The 22,973-nt window shown below is 41.7% G+C and overlaps 1 protein-coding gene across 1 annotated transcript in view; it reads left to right on the forward strand.

Annotated features, from left to right (window-relative positions):
- Positions 1 to 22,973, forward strand: part of TNR (tenascin R) — a 211,631-nt gene that overhangs the window by 43,347 nt on the left and 145,311 nt on the right. Inside the window, exons 6-7 of the mRNA XM_033917218.1 lie at positions 538 to 688; positions 14,469 to 14,738. Of these exons, the coding sequence (XP_033773109.1) occupies positions 538 to 688; positions 14,469 to 14,738 (421 nt within the window). The remainder of the gene's footprint in view (positions 1 to 537; positions 689 to 14,468; positions 14,739 to 22,973) is intronic.

Consider the following 22,973-nt stretch of genomic DNA (forward strand, 5'->3'; position numbering starts at 1 on the left):
TTGACATTGTTTCAGATCATTGATTGAACCATATCTATGTCATTCTCTTCTTGGTTGGGCTGAGAATTTCTCAGCACCCCCTCGTACATCATAGCCAATTAAGTGTGATATTCAGCACTTAATCAACTATGGGGTAACACATGAAGATTGGACTGACTTTTATGCAATCCTATTTATGTGTTACCTTGGCTGAATAAGTGCTGAAAAACGGCACTTAACCAGTCAAGTGCTGACAATGACTCCATGACAGCTGGTTTTGCTGTAGACATTGACCAGTCATTTTCAACAGCAAACCAGTAAAGTGCTTCTGAAAATGACCAGTTAGCCCAAGAATGCAGTTTTGGACTGGTTAAATCACTTTGAATATCTTACCCTCAGTTTGTACCTGAGGCAATGGACAGTTAAGTGACTTGTCCAAAGTCACAAAGAGCTGAATTTGAATGTGGCACAACCTGATTCTCAGTCCATTGTTCTATTAGGTTATTCCTAATGGTGTATCATGGTTGTTGTTTTTTTTATTTCTTTTACTCTTTCCAGAACAATGAAGGTGGGGTTATCGCTCAGCTCCCAAGCAGTGTCACTTCCTTCAACCAGACAGGGCTAAAGCCCGGAGAGGAATACACAGTGACTGTTGTAGCTTTAAAGGAACAGGCTAGGAGCCCACCCATTTCAGCCAGCGTATCAACTGGTGAGTGAGTGTGTTCTGTTCAACTTCCTGACCTACAGAAAAAAGGGGGAGGGGGAGGAGGAACAAAGAAAAGATGCAACTGTAAAAAAAAAAAAAAAAAGGCTTTGGTTCATTTTCAGATTTTTCCCATTTTGGGGGCTATTTTCAGTCTGTTTCAGGCATTCCCTTTAATCAAAATTGTGTGACATGCATTAAAATATTAATTAAGACATCCTAATTCATGTTAAATAGTGACAAGTCCATTTTGCATGTATTAAACTTTTTAAAGTGCACTAATGGATTGAAAAAGCACAGTAATGAATTCACCACCCTATGCAACACATTTTATTAGATTTTTGTATGTAGCCAAGTGTTTAGAGCTGTGTCTCGCAAACTTTCCGGCCGGCGGCACGCTAAATCCAGTGCCCTGGCCGGAAGGCACCCGGAAGTGCGTGGAGGCCCATCTGGCCGCAACCCGCTTCGGTGGAGGGATCCGAGAGGTGCGGGGAGAGGAGGAGAAACGTTGGCCAGAAGGAGAGTCATTTGCACCGGCTGACTTCCTACAGGACGTGCCTCTCGTGGCAAGAGGCGTGTCCTGTAGGCCAGTGGTTCCCAACCCTATTCTGGAGGACCACCAGTCAGTCAGGTTTTCAGGATAGCCCTATTGAATATGCATGGAGCAGATTTGAATGCCTGTCACCTCTATTATATGCAAATCTCTCTCATGCATATTTATTGGGGTTATCCCAAAAACCCGACTGGCTGGTGGTCCTCCAGGATAGGGTTGGGAACCACTGCTGTAGGCTCTCCTCCTCGCCAGTGGGTTGTGGCACACCTGAAATCTCAAGAGGCACACTGGTGTGCCACGGCACACAGTTTGGGATATACTGGTTTACAGCATACAATTAGAAGGAGTGGTAAGCAAGCAACATCAGGACAGAGACAAGCTAAAGCAGTCCAACTTTTCCCTAGACCAGGGGTAGGCAATTCCGGTCCTCGAGAGCCACAGGCAGGTCAGGTTTTCAGGATATCCACAATAAATATGTGTGAGATAAATTTGCATCTCAAGGAAGCAGTGCATGCAAATCCATCTCATATATATTAATTGAGGATACCCTGAAAACCTGACCTGCCTGTGGCTCTCGAGGACCGGAATGGCCTACCCCTGCCCTAGACCAAATGAAACCGAAGGTCCATGGATGTGAAAAGGATTCCAGCAGGCCTTATTCTATATGCCTTTGATGACTTAAGTGATTATTTTTATTTCTAATGGTTGGTTTTTTTAAAAAAACTCTACTTGCAGGAGATGCTTTTCAAAGGGTTCTAGCTGGGTTCATTTATTAAGCTTTATAGGGTGATTCATATTCACCTGGTTTAGAACTGCACCCTTCATTGTGGGTAAAAGCATGCTTGGTCTTTCACAGTACTTGCCCTTATATCTAGATTTTAAAAAAGAGCCGCTTTTAGGGCTGTGGTGAGCTCAGGAGAGGGGAGCAATGCATGTAAAATTTTATTTTCAAATTTGGACTTGTTTAGGGGTTAGCATATGGCTCCAGAAAAAAGGAGGACAGATTGAGACATCTGGGTTTTACTTCCATTCTCCTTTTTCTAGAGCCTTATGGTAACCCTAGTTGATTGCTCCCACTCTCACTCATCCCATTCCACTGACCATAGGAATGGCAAATGCAAAATATGGTGTTAGCTTCCCTTTGAAAAATAGCAAACAAGATCCATGGATAGAAGTAACCTGAGGTTTGCAGCAATTTGAGCTATCATCCCACCGATAGCCAGCTATCTCCTGCTGAATATCTCCCACAAAATATCTGGTATGCTGGATTGGCCGGTGGCCGGCTATACCATGTGACATAGCCAATCACTGCCAACATTCGGCAGCTGGCCAGCTACGGTTAGTGGCTAGATAAACCCACCGAAAAAGCAGGTCTATCTTTCACCATTTTGCCTTAGCTGGCCAGCCGCTGAATATCGGTTTGGCCGGCTAAGTCTAAGCCACTGAACTTTGACCTGGATCACCACAGGCCCCGGGAGGTAGCCAGGCTGCCACCCACAGTCTCAATATCGGGGCCACACTGTTTATAGTCCAGCTTTGTAAAATCATGATTTAGATATTTATTCAACTATTTAAATGCCAGTTTATGTACATCTACTCAAATAGCACTTCTAAAATAAGCACCTTAGTCAAGTAAACAAGCCATTTGAAAAGAATGGGGGATTAGGTTAGGGAGACAATGATATGCCTACCTTTGTATCTTCAATACTAAGGGGTAGAATTACTGCCATATGCTACCAAGCTCTAATATTATTAACACACATTATTAGTAACTAGGGCCTGTTTTACTAAGGTGTGCTAACCACTTAGCGCGCTAATAGATTTAGCGCGCGCTAAATGCTAACGAGTGCATGTTAGTCTATGGATGTGTTAGCGATTAGCACGTGCTAATCGATTAACGCGCCTTAGTAAAACAGGTGGTAGGTTCCCCTGCATAAAATTATGTCCTCTGTCATTCTGTGTTCTCGGTGGTTTATGACTTATGAATACAGATCCTACTTCACAGATTGTTCCAGTGTGCATTGGAGATTACAGCATCCTGTTGGTGCTTCTGGGTTTCTCCATGCGGCAAAACTCATTCATAAATACTTTGAGATATGCTCCTGTGACTGTGGATCAGTAAAAATATTGTGATGTTATGGAAGGACACAAAACGCAGCTGTGAAAGCCGCTAGCAAAGCAGTTGCACTTCTACCTTTTAAATATGTTCACAGGATCAAATAAGAAGTCAAATTTTGCATTCTAACAAGAATACCTGAAGGGGTAGGTGCAATTCGAGCAGGCTTGTCCAAATATAGGAGCAAAAATGAAAAGCAGATAATAATGGGGGAAGGGAGACCCAAATGAATTAATTTCAGTCTCGGGCTAATTCTCACAGACTGATTTCTTAGCAGTCTCTTGTGCTTTCTTGATTAAGAGAGACACCTACTGGCTGAATCAGGTGCATTTCTTCAAGCCCTTTAGAGTCTGAAACACATCCTTTCTCAAAACCACCTGTCTGTGAAGGTTATGACCAAGCATTGCTCTGCTCCTCCAGCAACCCTCGGCCAATCAGATTCATGCCACATAGAATCAATAAAGCCAGCAGAGCAGTATCCCTGCTGAAAATATCAATATCACTGGGCATTTGGCATCCAAGAGACCTTTATCCATGGGGAAGAAAATAATAGAATTTAGCCTGCATTTCATTATCCAGAGAAAAAAATGTCTATTATCCCAAAACACACAAGCATTAAATAAATAGCTCTGCTTTGTTGATCTATTTCTTTTATAACCTATAGCGAACTTCCATTGTCTGTAAATACCCATTATCTGCAACTATCTTGGATATTCACGTGTCCTGTAGAGAAACAGACCATTCTTTTAGTGATGAATAGAGTGTAGGGTTGCAATCCAAATATATTTGAGGGTAAGGAGAAAAGAGGGATTTTGGATCTCGATCTCAGTTCTTCTTTTTATTTTTATGAAACATCTGGCTGAAATGTACTAAAACGCTTATCACATGATCCACTGGAAATAACAGGATGAAGACAACTTTTATAAATTACAATTCTTCAGTCTGAGAACTTGCCCTGCCTCTAATTAGCTTAATCTTTCTCCTACCCATATGTTGACAGTAGTGCCCCTGACTCAAGTGATGACATGAAAATTAAGAGGGCTTATCAAGACCCTGTAAAGGACCTTAGGTGGAGGAAATTCTACTCTTCCTCTCTGTGGCAGAGATACAAATCTTGTTACCCATTTCCAAGCAGAAGCATAACCTGGTTTTGATGTCAGAGGAAGCAGACCTATTGTAAAATAAATGTTCATGTAAAGCCGAAGGGCGAGTCTACCTAGATACCATCTCATTCAAAATCCATTTGGGGGAGTGACCAAAGATGCAGCAAGGTCTGAGAGGCCTCAAATGGTGTCAGCTCCTGAAATTGTTGATCATGTCCATGACCTGATTTTGGCAGATACTACTACTTATCACTTATTTAGCACAGAAAGGCATACACAGCTCTGTACATTTTGAAATTTATAGACAATCCCTGCTCTGAAGAGCTTACAATCTAACTTGGACAAACAGACATGACATATAGGGTTGGGGATGCAGAACCGAAGGTGAGAGGAGGTAGGAATTGAAAGCACTCTCAAAGAGGTGGGCTTTAAACTGGGCCTTGAACACTGCCAGAGATGGAGCCTGCCGTAGGGATTCAGGCAGCTTGTTCAAAGCATATGGCACAGCAAGGCAGAAGGGACAGAGTCTGGAGTTGGCAGAGGCAGAGAAGGGCACAGATAGGAGGAACTTACCACCTGAGCGGAGCTCACAAGGGGGATCATAGGGGGAGATAAGTGAAGAGATATAGTAAGGGGCAGCTGAGTGAGAGCATTTGTAAGTTAGTAAAAGGAGTTTGAATTGTATTTAGAAATGGATGGGAAGCCAATGAAATGACTTTAGGAGAGGAGTAACATGAGTAAAGCAGCTCTTCCAGAATATGAGTGTAGCTGAATTCTGGATGGATTGGAGGAGAGCGAGATGGCTAAGCGAAAGGTATGAGAATAGTGAGTTGCAGTAGTCTAAGCGCGAGGTGATGAGGGCGTGGATAAGTGTTTTGGTAGTGTGCTCATAGAGGAAGGGTCAGATTTTGGTAATATTATAGAGGAAGAAGCAGCAGGTTTTAGTGATATATTGTATCTGGGCTGTGAAGGAGAGAGAGTAGTCAAAGATGACCCCGAGATTACGAGCAGACAAAACAGGAAGGATGAGAGCGTTGTCCACAGAGACAGAGAACGAGGGAAGCGGAGAGGTGGGTTTAGGTGGGAAGATGAACAATTCCATTTTAACCATTCTCAATTTTAGATGGCGGTGAAACATCCAGTGGCAATGTCGGACAGGCAGGTCTGGGTTTCAGTAGAGATATTTGGTGCAGAGGGATAGATCTGGGAGTCGTCATCATAGAGGAGATACTGGAAGCTATGGGAAGAGATCAGCGCTCCAAGTGAACAAGTGTAGGTTGAGAAAGGAAGTGGTCCCAGGGCAAAGCCTTGAAGTACACCAATTGATAACGGGAAGGCTATGGAGGCGAATATTGGCTAAAACAATTGCTGAGACACTATAGATATCCAGGGAATGTGTTGGGTGTATAATCCACGAGCAGCAGGGTATGCAGAAACTGTCAACCAAGTGGGTGCCCAAATGTTTGAATGCTGACAAGAAACGACATTGAGTGGACACTTTCAAGTTGATTTTACAGTATTTTCAGTGAGCTGGTGCCAACCTCTTGGAATGACTAGATACTGTTGATGAAACATGGTTACACCACAGTGATCCTGAGACAAAACAACAGTCCATGCAAAGGCAGCACTCAGGTTCTCCAAGGCCAAGGAAATTCAAGCCCCAAAAGTCATGGAAATGTCATGGCTACTGTGTTTTGGGATCAGGAATGTGTTGTATTGATTATCTTCCAAAGGGCCAAAGAGTTAATACAGAATGCTCCTGTAACTTGCTGTGCCGATTAAAGGAGGCATTGAAAGAAAAAAGGAGAGGAAAGCTGTGGAAAGGAGTTCTCTTTTTACAAAACAATAATACACCACTCACAAAGCTGGCAAAACGATGGATGTTTTGATGCAGTTGGGGTTTCAATGCATACACCATCCACCCTACTCACCAGATCTTGCTCCATCTATTTTCTGTTTCCGAAACTTAAAAAGAATTTGAAAGGGCATCAATTTTCGAGCGATTCTGAGACTGAGAGGGGACTTGATCGAAATGTTCAAAATACTGAAGAGAATAGACTTAGTAGATAAAGACAGACTGTTCACCCTCTCCAAGGTATGGAGAACGATTGGGCACTCTCTAAAGTTGAAAGGGGATAGATTCCGTACAAATGTAAGGAAATTCTTCTTCACCCAGAGAGTGGTGGAAAACTGGAACGCTCTTCCGGAGTCTTTTGTAGGGGAAAACACCCTCCAGGAATTCAAGACAAAGTTGGACAAGTTCCTACTAAACTGGAATGTACAGAGGTGATGCTGGACTCATTTAGAGCACTGGTCTTTGACCTGAGGGCCACCGCGTGAGCGGACTGCTGGGCAGGATGGACCACTGGTCTGACCCAGCAGCGGCAATTCTTATGTTCTTATGATTCGGAGTGATTGCAGCAGCAGAGTAGTAGTTCAGTGACCAGACATCAGAGTATTTTTGAAAGGGTTACAGAAACTTCAGACACGATGTGCCAAGTGTGTTGAATTTAGGGGTGAATATGTAGAATAACTTGTAAGTTTCATGGCTCCACTTCATTCCCTTCTTGGTTGAGCTGAGAATTTTTCAACACCCCCTCATACCGTCAAATAACAGCTAAGAAGAAAAATGGATGGGAAAGGGGAAGGGATAAAAATTTATATAATGTACCAATGATTGTTTATAAGTGATATATTTATTGTTACTGTGAATGAATATATTTTACACTTAATGTAATTTTGAAAATGAATAAAGAATATTAAAAAAAAGAAAAAGAAGAAAAATAATTTTTTTAATTGAATCAGGTTGGGCAGACTGGATGGACCATTCAGGTCTTTATCTGCCGTCATCTACTATGTTACTATGTTATTAGGCCTACCAATTGGTGCGCGTACATCAGCTATGCACACCGATGTACGCACTCAACTTTAAGCACCATATATAGAATTTGGGCCAAAATGCTTTGCAACACTGATGATGTTTTAAATTTGACATCATCCATATTGTCCTCTAAACAGAGACTGCCTTGGCCTACAACCATTCTTACCAGTACCAGAACTCTTGAGGGAATAAACAGCCAGATGGACAAAGAAGAACCCATAGATATCATTTACCTCGACTTCCAAAAAGCCTTTGACAAAGTACCCCACGAACGGCTGCTTAAGAAGCTGTGGAACCACGGGGTGGGGGTGGAGGTGGATGTACACCGATGGATTAAACACTGGTTGGCGGGCAGGAAACAGAGGGTTGGAGTAAAGGGCCAATACTCAGACTGGCAATGGGTCACGAGTGGAGTTCCGCAGGGGTCAGTGTTGGGACCGCTCCTGTTCAATATATTTATAAATGATCTGGAGATGGGGACGAAATGTGAGGTTATCAAATTTGCGGATGACATCAAACTCTGCAGCAGGGTTAGAACCACGGAAGACTGTGAAGACCTGCAAAGGGACCTAACGAAACTGGAAGAGTGGGCAAAAAAAGTGGCAGATGCATTTTAATATAGAGAAATGCAAGGTCATACATGTTGGGAAAAAGAACCCGATGTTCAGCTATACAATGGGGGGATCAATGTTAGGGGTAAGTAACCTTGAAAGAGACCTGGGTGTGCTGGTGGATACAACAATGAAAGCATCGGCACAATGTGCGACAGCCTCAAAAAAAGCAAACAGAATGCTGGGTATCAAAAAGGGTATCACGACCAGGACGAAGGAAGTCATCATGCCACTATATCGTGCAATTAGTACGCCTGCATCTGGAGTACTGTGTCCAGTATTGGTTGCCGCACCTCAAGAAGGACATGGCAATATTTGAGGGGTCCAGAGAAGAGCGACGAAAATGATAAGAGGTATGAAAAACTTTTCATATGCCGATAGGCTGGAAAAGCTGGGGCTGTTTTCCCTGGAAAAGCAGAGACTTAGAGGAGACATGATAGAAACTTTTAAGATCCTGAAAGGCATAGATAAGGTAGACAGGGATAGATTCTTCAGACTGTGAGGAACAACAAGTACAAGGGGGCACTCGGAGAAACTGAAAGAGGATAGGTTTAGAACCTATGCCAGGAAGTTCTTCTTCACCCAGAGAGTGGTGGACACATGGATGCACTCCCGGAGGTTGTGATAGGACAGCACACAATACAGGGATTCAAAGCGGGTTTGGATAAATTCCTGAAGGATAAGGGGATTGAGGGGTACGGATGGAAGTAGTGATACGTTATAGGATGAGTTCAGGGACCACTTTACAGGTCATGGACCTGATGGGCCGCCTCTGGTGCAGACTGCTGGGCACGATGGACTCTGGTCTGACCCAGCGGAGGCAACTTCATATGTTCTTATGACCAATGTGATTCTGAAAATTTAATATGATGCATTCCTTTCAGACATCTCAGAGAAATGTAATTGAGTTTGGCATACAATTAATATAAAGGTATTTTTTTCATGACGACATAATTCCCCCAGATTATATATATGCTCAGAATTGCATTTAGCAATGAGCCAATTAGCACCAATAATTGACTGCTAACAACCAATCATTGGCATTAACTGCCAACCATTTGGATTTACTTGTGCATCTTGCTAAGTGTTATTCTAACTATCCACTATGGAGTACTTCAATTATACTCTCCTGTGTTGTTATATGAACTATAGATTTCAAATTCACAGGCTTTATAGTGCTGTTATGCTAATTAAAATCCACTTATATTTAAATTAATCATTTTAATATAAATATTTGTGTGTATAAATACTGTGCTCAGATCCACTAAACCCCAGTGCTCAAATCGATATAAGCAGGGGCCGCCCGGTCAGGGACCATCATTGTCACAGTATAGTCCCTGATTAGCCTTTGTCCTGATACCACCACCAGATAAGAATTATTATACTTATCTTTTGACGAGGCTGTTTTTCATATCTGCCGCGCCACTGCTTAATACTCCAAGTGTATGTGTAAAACCAGTATAAAATGCCCAATTAAACTGCTAAGCACACCCGAAGGTGGCCTGAAACCCAATCCCTCTACTCGAGTTTCGCGTGTTTGCATCTTCAGGAGGGCGAACTCTATAAACAAAACACAAAATACACAAAAAACAATAAAATTATCTAAAAAAGTATGCTGTTGTGGTTTGCGTATCATAATACCCTTTGTTAAATAACTTAACAAAATTTATTCATCTTAATCAGTCTAATTGTTAACATACCTCTTGGGAACAAGGGCTGCTGCCTTGGGCCAAGACAGAAAACAGGAAATCCTATCCCTGGAATTGGGTTTTAAATCTATGGGATCCTTGCCTCATTACTGAAATGAAGCTTGAATTTTTCATTTACACTGAAACCACTCAACTTCCTGGTTTAACCCCATTGGCTGGAGGGTCCGCCATTCACAAATGAAACGTTGTTCACGGGCTAAAAGTGCCTCAGATATATCTCCTCCTTCTATTAGATGGATTTGTATTAATACTGTATATTGAAATTCCATTTCAGAATGGCCATTTTCGAGCCAGTGAGATACCTGTTGAGCCTGAATGTGGCCGGTGCGTATATTGCATAAATGCCCTCTTACACGAATTTTAATCATACGTTTTGTGTGGCTAATGTAATATTTTAAACATGGACATCTCACACAATAAATGACCCCCTTAGAAGTACAATCTATATCAGATCTTAGATAATGCGTTTTATCATTTCTAATTTGTATAGCATTGGCTCTTAATATGTGTTTACAGTATACGAATCGGCTGCACGGGCGGTGGCTTAAAGTGCCCTCTGTTCTAGAGAAACTTGGGTGTCAGGTCAAAACCGCGGAAGATAAAGGTGCGCGCCGACAACTGAGCGCAGCGCGGAGGCGCACGCCAAAGAAAATAACTGTTTTTAGGGGCTCCGACGAGGGTGTGGGGGAGAACCCCCCCACTTTACTTTATACAGATTGTGCCGCGTTGTGGGTGCGTTGGGGGAGGCTTGGGGGGTTGTAACCCCCCACATTTTACTGAAAACTTCACTTTTTCCCTAAAAACAGGGAAAAAGTTAAGTTTACAGTATAATGAGGAGGGTTATAATCCCCCAAACCACCCACAACGCCGCCACGATCTGTATTAAGTAAAGTGGGGGGGCTCCCCAACAAAACCCCCTGTCGGAGCCCCTAAAAACTGTCATTTTCTTCGGCGCGCGCCTCCGTCTTGCGCTCAGTTGGCGGCACGCGCCTTTGTCTTCCGCGGTTTTGTCTATGAACCCCATTCCCTCTGGCAACATCTGGCTCGTTTCCATGCTTTCAAAATCACTCTCTGCGGGTATCCCCGTTCTATGAATCTGTCACATAAGATTAATTTAATTTAAATATAGGTGGATTTTAATTAGCATAACAGCACTATAAAGCCTGTAAGTGCTATTCTATAAAGAATATGTAATCTATAAAGAATATGTAAATCTTTTAGCATAGAACTGAAAAGGGTCATGGCCATGGGAGGAGTATGGGGCATTCATTAAGGATATGCGCGGTGTTTTAGAATTTTGAGGATTTGCGCCTAATTTACATTAGGATTTACATCAGATTTTAATTGGCGTAAATCCTCGTGCTCAGAGTTGGGTGCGGATCCTAGCGCCACGCACTATTCTATAAATGGTGCCCAACTCAGAGCGGTGTTTATAGGATAGCACTCAGCACTCATTTTTGAGGGGTCCCCGTATTTGAGTGCCATTTACTGAATCTAGTTCTTTATATAATGCGCTCTGCAACCACTTATTTCTTCCTGTAGAGGAACTTGCAGGTCTGGTTGTATTATAGTCTATGTACCTACTGAACAGAAAATTAATGTTGCCACTTCCATATAAAAATAGCGTTGTTCTAATCATGTATGAAAATACATGACAGGCTCCACTGTGTGGGACTTCTTGATGTGAATAACTACTCTAACCGTTCATCACTCACCACAGGCCTCAAGAACCCCTTCTAAAAGAGCCTCTCTGTACTACTTCTGTCTACATAGAGCTGAAATGAATGAGCTCTGCTTTGTAGGCACCTAGGAAAGATGACTCTAAAACTGATTTGATGACTATCGCATCCAAGTTCTGACAGGAAACAGATCCGATGTGCATTTTTGTGACCATATGGAGATGATCTGGCTACTAGCCTTGGAAAGTAATGAACCTACCTACCTTCATTACTCTGTCCATTTAGCTTGGTCTTGTCCCTTGCTTGTCCTGAGGAGGCTATGTAGCCACATTTCTGGACAGGCAGCAGGTGTTGTGAAGAAATCTACACGATAGTAATTGAAATGTGATTCTTCCTATTGGATTCAAATCTGTTTCATATGAAAATTAGGAATATTGCCTCATGTCAATATCTTCTAGTTATGCATTACATCAAAATCTTCAGAGCATTTTGCATTAGAGGTATAAATGAAATTAATCTTTTAGCATTTTTTGTGAAAATGCCACTATCATAACAGCCTTTTTTTCTTGAAAGAATGGCTAATCTAAAAAGTAAGTTCATGTACCCAAAAGTTAGCATAATTTCTCTTTGGAAACATTGTTCCAAAACATGAATTTGAACATTCTTAACAGTCAGGGGTCAAACAGATGATATAGTGAACCAGCAGGGTGACTTAGATATACTAGAGATGTACACAGGGCAATAATTCACAGTTCGTTGAGCTTTTTTCCCACTCTTTGGAGTTTATTGTGGCTCATTGCACACATTAGTTTTAATAAAAATCTTTAAACGAGTATTGGAAATTGTAATTTGCATTCATTAACTTAACACATGTTCATTCATAGGTTAGCACGTGCTGAATGATTTTACATTTTTTAGGGAGCACTAATGGACCGAATGCACACTAAGAAATTAATGTCCCTAGTTTTTACTATCTTTTTAAAATATGGCTAGAAAATGGCCTTGGGCAACACCAGGCAGAATTCTCACACTGACAAGCTGAAATACTCTGACAAAGTAATACCAGTCCCTGTGCTGTGATTTCAGAAAGGTCAGATTTATTTGAAAAAGATGATATTTACACACCTAGAGAACCTTGGTGAAATTACAGTGAATGCTTTTCCATATGTGCTCCAAATCAGCTGGTTCAATAGCAAAGCATATTACTTCTCAGCAGCTAGGCCAGGGAATTAGATTATGCCAGTTTAAAAATATAGACTTTTATTCCAGCAAAGTTACTTACCATGAGAGGCTGAAGGCCCTGTATCCTTGAGCTTAGGAAAATCCCCATAAAACACTCTGGGTAAGATTTCTTTAAAAAAATCACACAGAAAAATGGGTACAGAAAAGATTGGCGCTAAGTGCAATTTTCTAAATGGTGTGTGCCTTTTATTCATTCACACTTGGCACCGATTCCCACATCCAAACTTTAACCCCCAACTTCTATATAAGGCACCTAAGATCTAGGTTCCCATTAGGGAGGCAGCTAACAAGATAGGTGCCTATCAAAATTGAACAATTAGACCAATTAGCTATATTAACGAGCGATAATTGGAAGTTAGGCGCCTATCAAGAAACGCCGATTCTATAAAAAGGCGCCTGAAAATTTTTAGACATTCTTACAAAAAGATAGGCACTATGCCACTTAGGCGCAGTACCATCACGAAGCGCCACGAAGCGTGATTCTATGAAGTGCGCCTATGTGTTTGAGAATCACACTATGTGGCACCTATCTCAGTACCTATTAGGCGCTATTTATAGAATTTGGCCTTAAGTGCCAGTCTTCCTCCAGCTGAAATCATACCATACCATATAGTTTCTTATATTCCACAATTTTCTACAAGGAATCATCATGGCTTACAATAAGATTGGGATCAGTTATTACATTAGCAAGCTGATTCTAGATAGTGGGTTGGGTAGAGATTAGTCATTATGAGAAAAGATATGTCTTTAACATTCTTCTGATGTTGTATTAGGAGGGAACTTGACGTAAGAATAGGGGTAAACTGTTCCAGATGGTAACCGACAATTGCGTGCATGCCAGTTGCGCCCCGTCAAATGCGCACACCAAGTGTGTGCATGCCAGTTGCGCCCCGTTAAAACATTCACTTGCTATCTAGTGTTAGGGTAAGGTTTACATGATGATTATGGGAACCCTTTATAGGTTCCCATTATCATCATGTAAACCTTACCCAAACACTAGATAGCAAGTGAATATTTTAAGTGTAACCCTCAAAAATACAAAATAGTATCCTATCGGGGTGCAATTGTCGGGTCACCCTCCATTCAGTGCGTGCATTTGTTGTACGCACAAATGTCGGGGCGCAATTGTCCGTGCATTTGATGGATTACGTTTCCAGACCCCTAGGTCCAGGAATTCAAAGGTAGATTCAAAGAGGTTTTTTTTGTTTAACATGTTGAGGGGAGGGACAGCTTGAGGCATTGTGTCTTTCTTGCATTATGCAATGAACGAGGAATCTTGAGGTCCAATACTGCTCCACCAGAGTGGTCGCCATAAATCGCTTTATAGACCATGCGGGCAATCTTGAAAAGAATCCTATTTGTCATTGGTAGTCAGTGCAGTTTTCCCAGCAGTGGGCTAGCCCTTTTGAATTTGCCTACTCCAAAATTAATCTGGCCGCAGTGTGCTGGAGTAGTTTCAATCTCTTGTGCTCCTTCTCAGTGATGCTATAGTATAGAGGCTTCAGAAGGATATAGGTATAACATTCTTTTACCTGAAGGCTTCCTTTTTCTGTAGGAACACCTGACTGACAGGGCTGCAATAGTTTTACAATACTACAAATTCTGTGTTTCAACAACCTGGCATGACGTCTGCCCTGGCCTGGGATCCCTGAGCTGATAAATCACCTTATTCTTGCTTGAAATATCCTCTCCAGTTCTTGCCTGGTACCTAATTTGTGTCTGGATGAAGACTGCAGAAAAGTTACTCCAAGGATCAACTGTAGAAAATGCATTAATACTGTACTAGCAAATACTCACCTTCTACTCCCAAACAGGCATAGTGTCTCCTGATTTGTATTCCAGCTCCATCTGCAATCTACCATCCTTAATCACCCTTTTTCTTTTGCATTTAGTGATTGATGGCCCCACAAAACTCCAGGTACGAGACGTCTCAGACACAGTTGCCTTCGTGCAGTGGATACCTCCCCGGGCTAAAATAGATTTTCTTCTACTGAACTATGGATTGGTTGATGGGGAGGGTGGGAAGACCTCATTCCGGCTGCAGCCTCCCCTGAGCCAGTACTCAATGCAAGCTCTGAGACCTGGATCACACTACGAAGTGTCTGTCACTGGAGTTCGGGGTACAACATTCAGCAAGTCTGCCGCCACCTACTTTTCAACAGGTACAGAAGCCACACATGACTTTAACAATGGGTTTCATAATGTCAGCGTTGGATAGACTATTAGGCTTTCGACCAATAGGTTGAAGTGACTGATAGTCTAACCAGCGGATTGATGAGCATCAGCAGGACAACACTGCAATCTACTGAGATTTGCAAGAGGTGATGGGCTCGTCTCATCTCTGTTTTATCCATGCTGTTCTTGATTGTGTTTTATACACTTGACTAAACTTTTTGGGCTTCTTTATTTTTTTCTGTCCACTTCACTGTTCTTTTACCCCCACCTTTCACTTTGTCCCCAATTTTCTCCATTCTGTTATCTTTGTTTTTCTTGTCGTACCTCTTTCATGCTTGATGCTTTTACCAGACCTCCTCCCTGCCTGTGTGATTCTGACTCTCCTGCATGCTTTATGGAAGGGGAGTGGCAGCACTCAAAACTGATTGCCCTTGATATCCTGCTGCTATGTCAATAGAATTTGAGATTGGAAATAAAATTGACTGCAAGCAAAGCTGTTCTTTGCTGGCTACCCTGAACATATCGCAACTCTACTGAACACCCTAAGCAAGATCACAGAACACTTAACTCTCCTGACTAGGGTTTCAGTGATGAAGGTCAACCATAGAAAAATACATGTGGCCTGGAAGGATAAACGATTAACCTGTCTGATGGAAGTATAAACTAATGGGGCAATATTTAAACTCCACGATCAGCGCCTTTTTTAAACACCAGTCACAGCGTATCAATTTCAGCGCTAGCCACTATCCAGATAGCAATGCTGACTATCTAGGTATTACAACCATTATCTGGATAGCAGCAAGCTATCCAAATAACTCATATATTGAAATAAAAGAAAAAATCACTCCATAGACCTATTCAAAGTATTATATGGATGATATAACAAAGTTCATAGGTTTGTTCAGAATCATGGAGGGGAAAACTGGGGCGAACCCCAGAAAAACCACCTCACAGCCCAATCATCGCATAAAAGTAAACAGAGCGTTATATCATTTCATATATATTTTTGATGTGAAAAACTACTGTTTACTAAGCTTGTAATCAAAGAACTAGACAAACTTAACTTGCAGCTTGCGAGTTCCGACATGCATGTTTCGGTCCTGCCTCAGGGAACGCACAGGAAAAGGTGAAAAAACGCTCATGCAATGATTGAGCTGTGAGGTGGTTTTTCTGGGGTTCACCCCAGTTTTCCCCTCCATGATTCTGAGCAAACCTGTGAACTTTGTTATATCATCCATATAATACTTTGAATAGGTCTATGGAGTGATTTTTTTCTTTTATTTCAATATATGCATTTCATCACTCTTGTTACATTGTTTGTAACTCGTCCCCCTTTTTTATATCCAAATAACTCATGGCAGTTGTTTTGTTTTTTTTGCTATCTTATATTATCCAGATATCTGGATAGTGGGTAACATCCAGAAAATGCCACTGAAAATTCCTGACAAGCCTTGGTCAGTACTACTTGTTTCTAGGGCTGTGCATTCATACCAAATGGCATAGGACATGGGAAAGGCCTACTAAATGTTTATTACAGCAGACTGTATGATAGTTTACCTGAGGGTCACCTTAATGTACAGTATAGTCTTGCAGAAACAATTGTAAAACAATTACTTTAAATATGAAAACACAGCAAGCATTAATTTAAAAAAAATATATACATTACAGAGAACAGCAGTTAATTACGGTAGTGGTGGAAATAGTGAAGATCAATAGAAAAATATTAATTGTATATTCTTAACATGGTGCAAAAATTTCAGTACTGTTGCACCTTAGATAAACTGTATGTTGATCCCAACCACAATGATACATGTCTCAGTTAATCCTTATTTCCACATCAGCACTAGCTTCTAAGTTTCAAGCTTATAGTGAGAACATTCAATGAACCCAAGATGTAATCAATAGAACAAGATATTTTTATTCTAGTTCTGGTTCTCCTCTAATGATTTCTTTATATAATCCTCAGAAACACTACCTCAGACGCCATTATTTCATTGTCCCAGGCTTTAAGTGTTGTTTCTTCACTGAATCCTAAATTTATTATCAAAATGCCACGCGTGCTAGATGCTAACGCCTCCATAGAGCTAACGCCTCCATTAATATTTTACATGTAGCACGGGGTTAGCGCGCACGGCATTATATTGTGCGCTAAAAATGCTAGCGCACCTTCGTAAAAGAAGCCCTTAGCGTTTTACTCTTATTAAAGTTACTTAACTTATATATGGTCTTCCTTTCAGGGATAACTTTGCCAACATGTTTCACTGAAAAGTTTTGTCAAGGCCGTTATAATTCATGCTGAGCATTCCAAAACCTATTATACCCCCCTGTCTACCACCCTAATAGCCCTTATGGCTTCAGGTAGCACTTATATGGCAGTAGAGTAGGGTTTTGATGTGCTCATACTTTCCACCATAAATGTAATGGTTAGAGTGGCTTATGGCCTGGCTCCTCCCCTCTATGGTTCACTAGCGCACACACTAAGCTACTTTAGACATCTGTGTAATGCTGTACTAGGATTTCCCATACTGTTCTTCAGACAGGTATGTACTATTTAGAAATCTGGGGTGAGGGGATCAGTGACCACTGGGGGAGGGGGGGGGTCATGCTTACTTACCTCCAATGGTTATCTGGTCAGTTTGAGTACCTTTGTGGTACTTACACGCTTCTAAAACAGGTCTGGGCAAAAAAATTAAGTTCAGTCTAAGACATCTTGAAAAAGGTTTGTTCAGCACTGCAAAATGTCCAAGTCTAACCTGTCCCAAAGCCCATCCATAACACGCCTCTTACATGCCCCTTTTAAACTTTGACATTCTGGAGGACGAACGACCTGCAAGACCTGCAATTTCTAGTTTTGAAAATCGGCACTTGGACATTTGGACAAGCAAATGTCCAAGTTTCGATTTAGGCGGGGCTTTTAATTTTTATTTTTTTAATGTTTTTGTGTTTTGATTATGCCCCTATTAGCCTCATAATACTAAAATATCACTAAAATCAGATCTTTCTACCTCCTTTAAATATGAACATAAGAATAGCCTTACTGGGTCAGACCAATGGTCCATCAAGCCCAGTAGCCCGTTCTCATGGTGGCCAAACCAGGTCACTAGTGCCTGGCCAAAACCCAAGGAGTAGCAGCATTCCATGCTACCAATACAGGGCAAGCAGTGGCTTCCCCCATGTCTGCCCCCTTTTTAAAGAAACTCTAAAAATCACAACCATGTTGAAAACAATACAGTATTAAATAATGTGCAAAAATAAAACAATCTAAAATTATATTATGCTAGTTTATATCATTACACTATCATGAGAGTGACACTCATGCTCCTTCATTTATATAGCATCTACAGTTCTCCTACAATAAATACAAAGTTAAAAAAATCTTCTTTAAATTGAATTTATATCACAATAAATATGTTGGGGTGAAGGGGGAAATCTGGAAAGGAACTTCTATTCAGGGGGCTTCAGGAGGGGACTTTTATTTAAGGGACTTCATAAGCACATAAGCATTGCCTCTGCTGAGTCAGACCATAGGTCCATCATGGCCAGCAATCCGCTCCCGCGGCAGCCCCCCAGGTCAATGACCTGTAGTGATCTATTACTCTAAAGCATTTTGTACTGTATAGCAACCCTCCAATTGTACCCCTGGATCCCCTTTTCCTTCAGGAACTCATCCAGTCCCTTTTTGAAACCCAAAGTCGTACTCTGCTCTACCACCTCCTCTGGAAGCGCATTCCAGGTGTCCACCACCTCTGAGTGAAGAAGAACTTCCTAGCATTTGTTCTGAACCTATCTCTCTTCAATTTTTTAGAGTGCCCTCTAGTTTTTGTTGCCCCCGCCAGTCTGAAGAATCTGTCCCTCTCTACCTTCGCTATACCCTCATGATCTTATAAGTTTCTATCATATCCCCTCTAAGTCTCTGCTTTTCCAGGGAAAAGAGCCCCAGCTTCTCCAGCCTCTCAGCATATGAGGGATTTTCCATGCCCTTTATCATTTTTGTTGCTCTTCTCTGTACCCTCTCGAGTATCGCCATATCTTTCTTAAGGTACGGCGACCAGTACTGAACTCAGTACTCCAAATTTGGTCGCACCATCGCCCTATACAGCGGGAGAGTAGCGATATCTTTTTTGATAATGCCCAACATTCTGTTCGCCTTTTTTAAGGCCACTGCGCATTGTGCCGCCAGTTTCATTGTTTTATCCACCAAAACCCCCAAGTCCTTTTCTAGGTTGCCTATAAAATTCGTGGATGACACAAAACTCTCTGGCAAGGTTAGATCTGTAGAGGAATGTAAAGAACTTCAAAGGGACCTGAACAAACTGAGTGAGTAGGCAAATAAATGGTAGATGAGCTTCAATGTAGAGAAATGCAAAGTTATTCACATAGGGAAAGGGAACCCGATGTACAGTTACACGATTTTTTTTTGGGGGGGGGGTAATATTGGAGGAAGGCAACCTAGAAAAGGACTTGGGGGTTTTGGTGGATAAAACAATGAAACCGGCGGCACAATGCGCAGCGGCCTCAAAAAAGGCGAACAGAATGTTGGGCATTATCAAAAAAGGTATTACTACCAGAATCAAGGAAGTTATCCTCCCGCTGTATAGGGCGATGGTGTGGATAACTTCCTTGGAAAGACCCAATCTCTGGAATATGCTACCATCACATCTTAGACTTCAAACTTTCCTACCCAAATTTAAATTGGATCTTAAGACATACCTCTTCACCGATGCATACAGTTTACTCACTATTTATTATCCCCCCACCCCATCTCCTATACTATTTGTAGTTCTCCCCTCTTCCTTCACTATCTTATCTTGTTTTTTTCACTCCCCCCCACAACTATTGTAGAATGTAAGTTGCTTAGACAAATATCCTTGATAAGCGAGCCCAAAAACTTGGAAACTTGGACAATCAGTAGGGGAAGGTCTGTGGAATAGGGGAATTTGATTGGGTGCATGTGAAGGGAGATGATCAGCTTCTTCTGTGGTGCTTAGCAGTTCAGTACTCCCACTCAGTGTCAATCATGCTGCTTGTACAGTTAATTGTAAACAGCATTATTCATAGACCAAGGAAGTGACTAACCTGTGGTTCTGAAATACCACCGTTGTAAATCACTCCCATTGGAAATTAAGGGCTCCTTTTACTAAGGTGCGCTAGCTGTTTTAGCGCGCGCTACAATACCGCACATGCTAGACGCTAATGCCTCCATAGAGCTCGCATTAGTATTTTTCATTTAGCGCATGGTTAGCGCGCACTAATCTTTAACGCGTGCTAAAAACACTAGCGCACCTTAGTAAAGTCACTGTATAAGCCCAACTTTTACCACATCTTAATAAATACCTCCTTAAGCAGCATTATGGCAATTGCCATAGATAATACCTGCACTTTGATATAATAGACGAACAAAAATATTGTTAATGACCAGATTCTTTATAACTACTATATCATGAAAGTTGTAATCCATTCAAAATGTGCACTGTCATGCCTTTAAATTTCATTCTATAATTTATCGATGGAAACAAAACCAAAAACTGTGGATACAGATGTTCTGGAGATAATTTATTAAACACTGACATATAAAACCATGAAAATTCAATTAAAAAAGTACAATGATAAAAAAATACTGTGATAAAAATCCAACCGGACCCTACACGATCCGTGTTTCGGCGAACACAACTTCCTCAAGGGTCCATTTTTTTTTTTTTTTTTTGCTACTTCAGCTTGTCTGCGGTGTTCTTTGCTCACATGTTTAAAGACAATAGACTGTTTTCAGTCCAATTCTTTATATGTGAGTTTGCAAACCATTGGACCCCTGAGGAAGGCATATTCGCAACCACATTGAAACCAGTTAACATACAGGTACTTCAAGCATTGTGGGCTCAGAATCTCTCTAATGTACTTGGGGCAGTGGAGGATTAGGTGACTTGCCCAGGGTCACAAGGAGCAGTACGGGTTTTGAACCCACAACCTCAAGGTGCTGAGGCTATAGTTCTAACCACTATGCCACACTCACAATGGTAATAGAAGAGAGTGCATTTGTTCCTAGTAGAATAGAGAGAGTAAAGAGTATCAATGTGGGTTGGGAAAGATGGTTAGAGGAGAGTAAGAGAAAAAAAATAAACAGGAAAAACTGCAGTGGGTCAAATCAAGCTTAATTTTAAACACGGAGATGAACTGCCAGGTTTTTAAAGCGACCTTAAAATTAATGAAAGATAGTTTGCCTCAAATATGAAGAGGAAGGGAATTCCAGAGCAAAAGAGTGGCGAAGTAGAAAGTGTGATGTCTAGAAGGGTCGAGTTGCACCTGTTTGGGACTCGGCAGGACTAAGCAGTGGTCATTTATGGAGCGAAGGAGTCTAACAGGAGTATAAGCGATTGTAAGTGTCGCTAAATAGTCTGGGGGACCTCTCCTGTGAGTTTTAAATGTGAGGGATAGCAAAATGTCTCTTACAAAATACAAGGGCCAGAATGTGTGTGCTTTGATATAACCCACATATAAGCAGAGTGACCAAATGTGTTTGCTTTGATTATAACAAAATAGGACTCCTGAGGAAGACACTGAGGGCTGGATTCTACAAATGGTGCCAGTATCGGCGACCACCTAAAAAACTGCTGCTGTGTGTCAATCACGCAGCAGCTCTGTTTGCAGAATCATGGCTACCTCAAACATAGATGCCGGAAATATAGGCCAGGGTTTTAGAGGCCTACATTTCCGGTGCCTATGTTTGACATAAATTACCATATTTTTCTGACCCCCACCCCATTCTTCCTCCAGCCCCACCCTGTTCCACCTCCAGCCCCGCCCCTTACAAAAGCCTCCCCTGTTCTTCCGGAAGAGCTCCAGCCTGCGTCTGGAAGGCCTGGAGGATGTGTGGATGCGCACGACATCATCTGCACATACTCAGAGGCCCTCCAGATGCGGCCGGAGCACATCAGGGTTTTGGAAAGTCCGTCTTGGAGCTCAGACCGTCCTCTAAAAAGAGGATATGTCCAGGTTTTCCCGGATGTCTGGTAACCCTAGACATAAATCATATCTATAGATGCATCTAAGGATGCCTAAGGTCATTTCCAGCATTAGCCATGCCTGCTTCAATCTTGGGTATTCTAAGTCACCCCTGTAAACACGATCTAGGCGCCGGTTTTGTAGGTACCTCGAGGTGCCTCTGTTTTTGTTTTTAATCTATTTTTAACTCATTTTTTAAACAGCATTGCCAGTAGGCATGCTGTTTAAAGAATATGGGCCTGATTACTGAAAACATCAAAAAGGGAGCCCAAGGAGGCCTGATTGCTAAAACACAGACTGTGTTGGCTCCCATCCTAGATCATACCACTGTTATCCACATTAGAGACTGTTTTATTAATAAACATTTTTATTGTTTTATCCTGATACTCAGGGTTTTCCCTCCCACTCTTCTTGTGTTTTTCCAGGTATTAGCAGGACAGCGTCACAATTTACCTGCATACTTTGTAAAATACACATGTCCCTGCAAACATTTAAGCCTGTATACAAGCAGGTATAAATGAGTGAGGCTTCATTTTAGTTATGATTTCTGTAGAATTTGCGCGGGACTTTTATGAAGCTACCTAGGTGCCTACGTGTCTTTATAATAGGCCACAAATAAATGCCTTCTCACCCTCTCGATCTAGGTAATCAGTTATAAAATTACCTTATACACATTCTTTTGCCTACATAAGACTCCATTTACCTACCCCCCACTCAAAGGCACCCAGCGTAAGAAGATGTTTGACAGTCTACTAGCGACGCAAGCAGCGAAGTTGGACCACTCCATCTCCAACCTGCTGATGACAACAAGCGATTTCAAATCTTTTCGCAAAGAAATCAAAACCCATCTATTCAAAAAATTTATACAGATGTCATAACTCCAACCTGGATTCCCCTCAGTGTGACTCCCCCATCCTCCCTTCTTCATCAGTTACCCTTCCCCTCAAAGCCCAAGCTTGTCAACTGCTTCCCTAACTGCATATATACTGAAACTGCACTATATCCTATCTGTACTATATCCGAATTGTATATCCACTGGAATAGCCTAATCCTCCTTGCGGTATCCCATTCCCTAAACTACACCATTCTTCTTGTAACTCCTCTGGAAATGTTCTTCTCGTAGAAGTCTCTTTGTAATCATCCTGGAAATGTCCAGGATGTCCAGAAATGTCCAGAAATGTCTCTTTTGTAATCCGCCCAGAACTGCAAGGTTGAGGCTGAATAGA

This window comes from Geotrypetes seraphini, chromosome 12 (assembly GCF_902459505.1).
Source record: "Geotrypetes seraphini chromosome 12, aGeoSer1.1, whole genome shotgun sequence".
NCBI classification, from domain to species: Eukaryota; Metazoa; Chordata; class Amphibia; order Gymnophiona; family Dermophiidae; genus Geotrypetes; species Geotrypetes seraphini.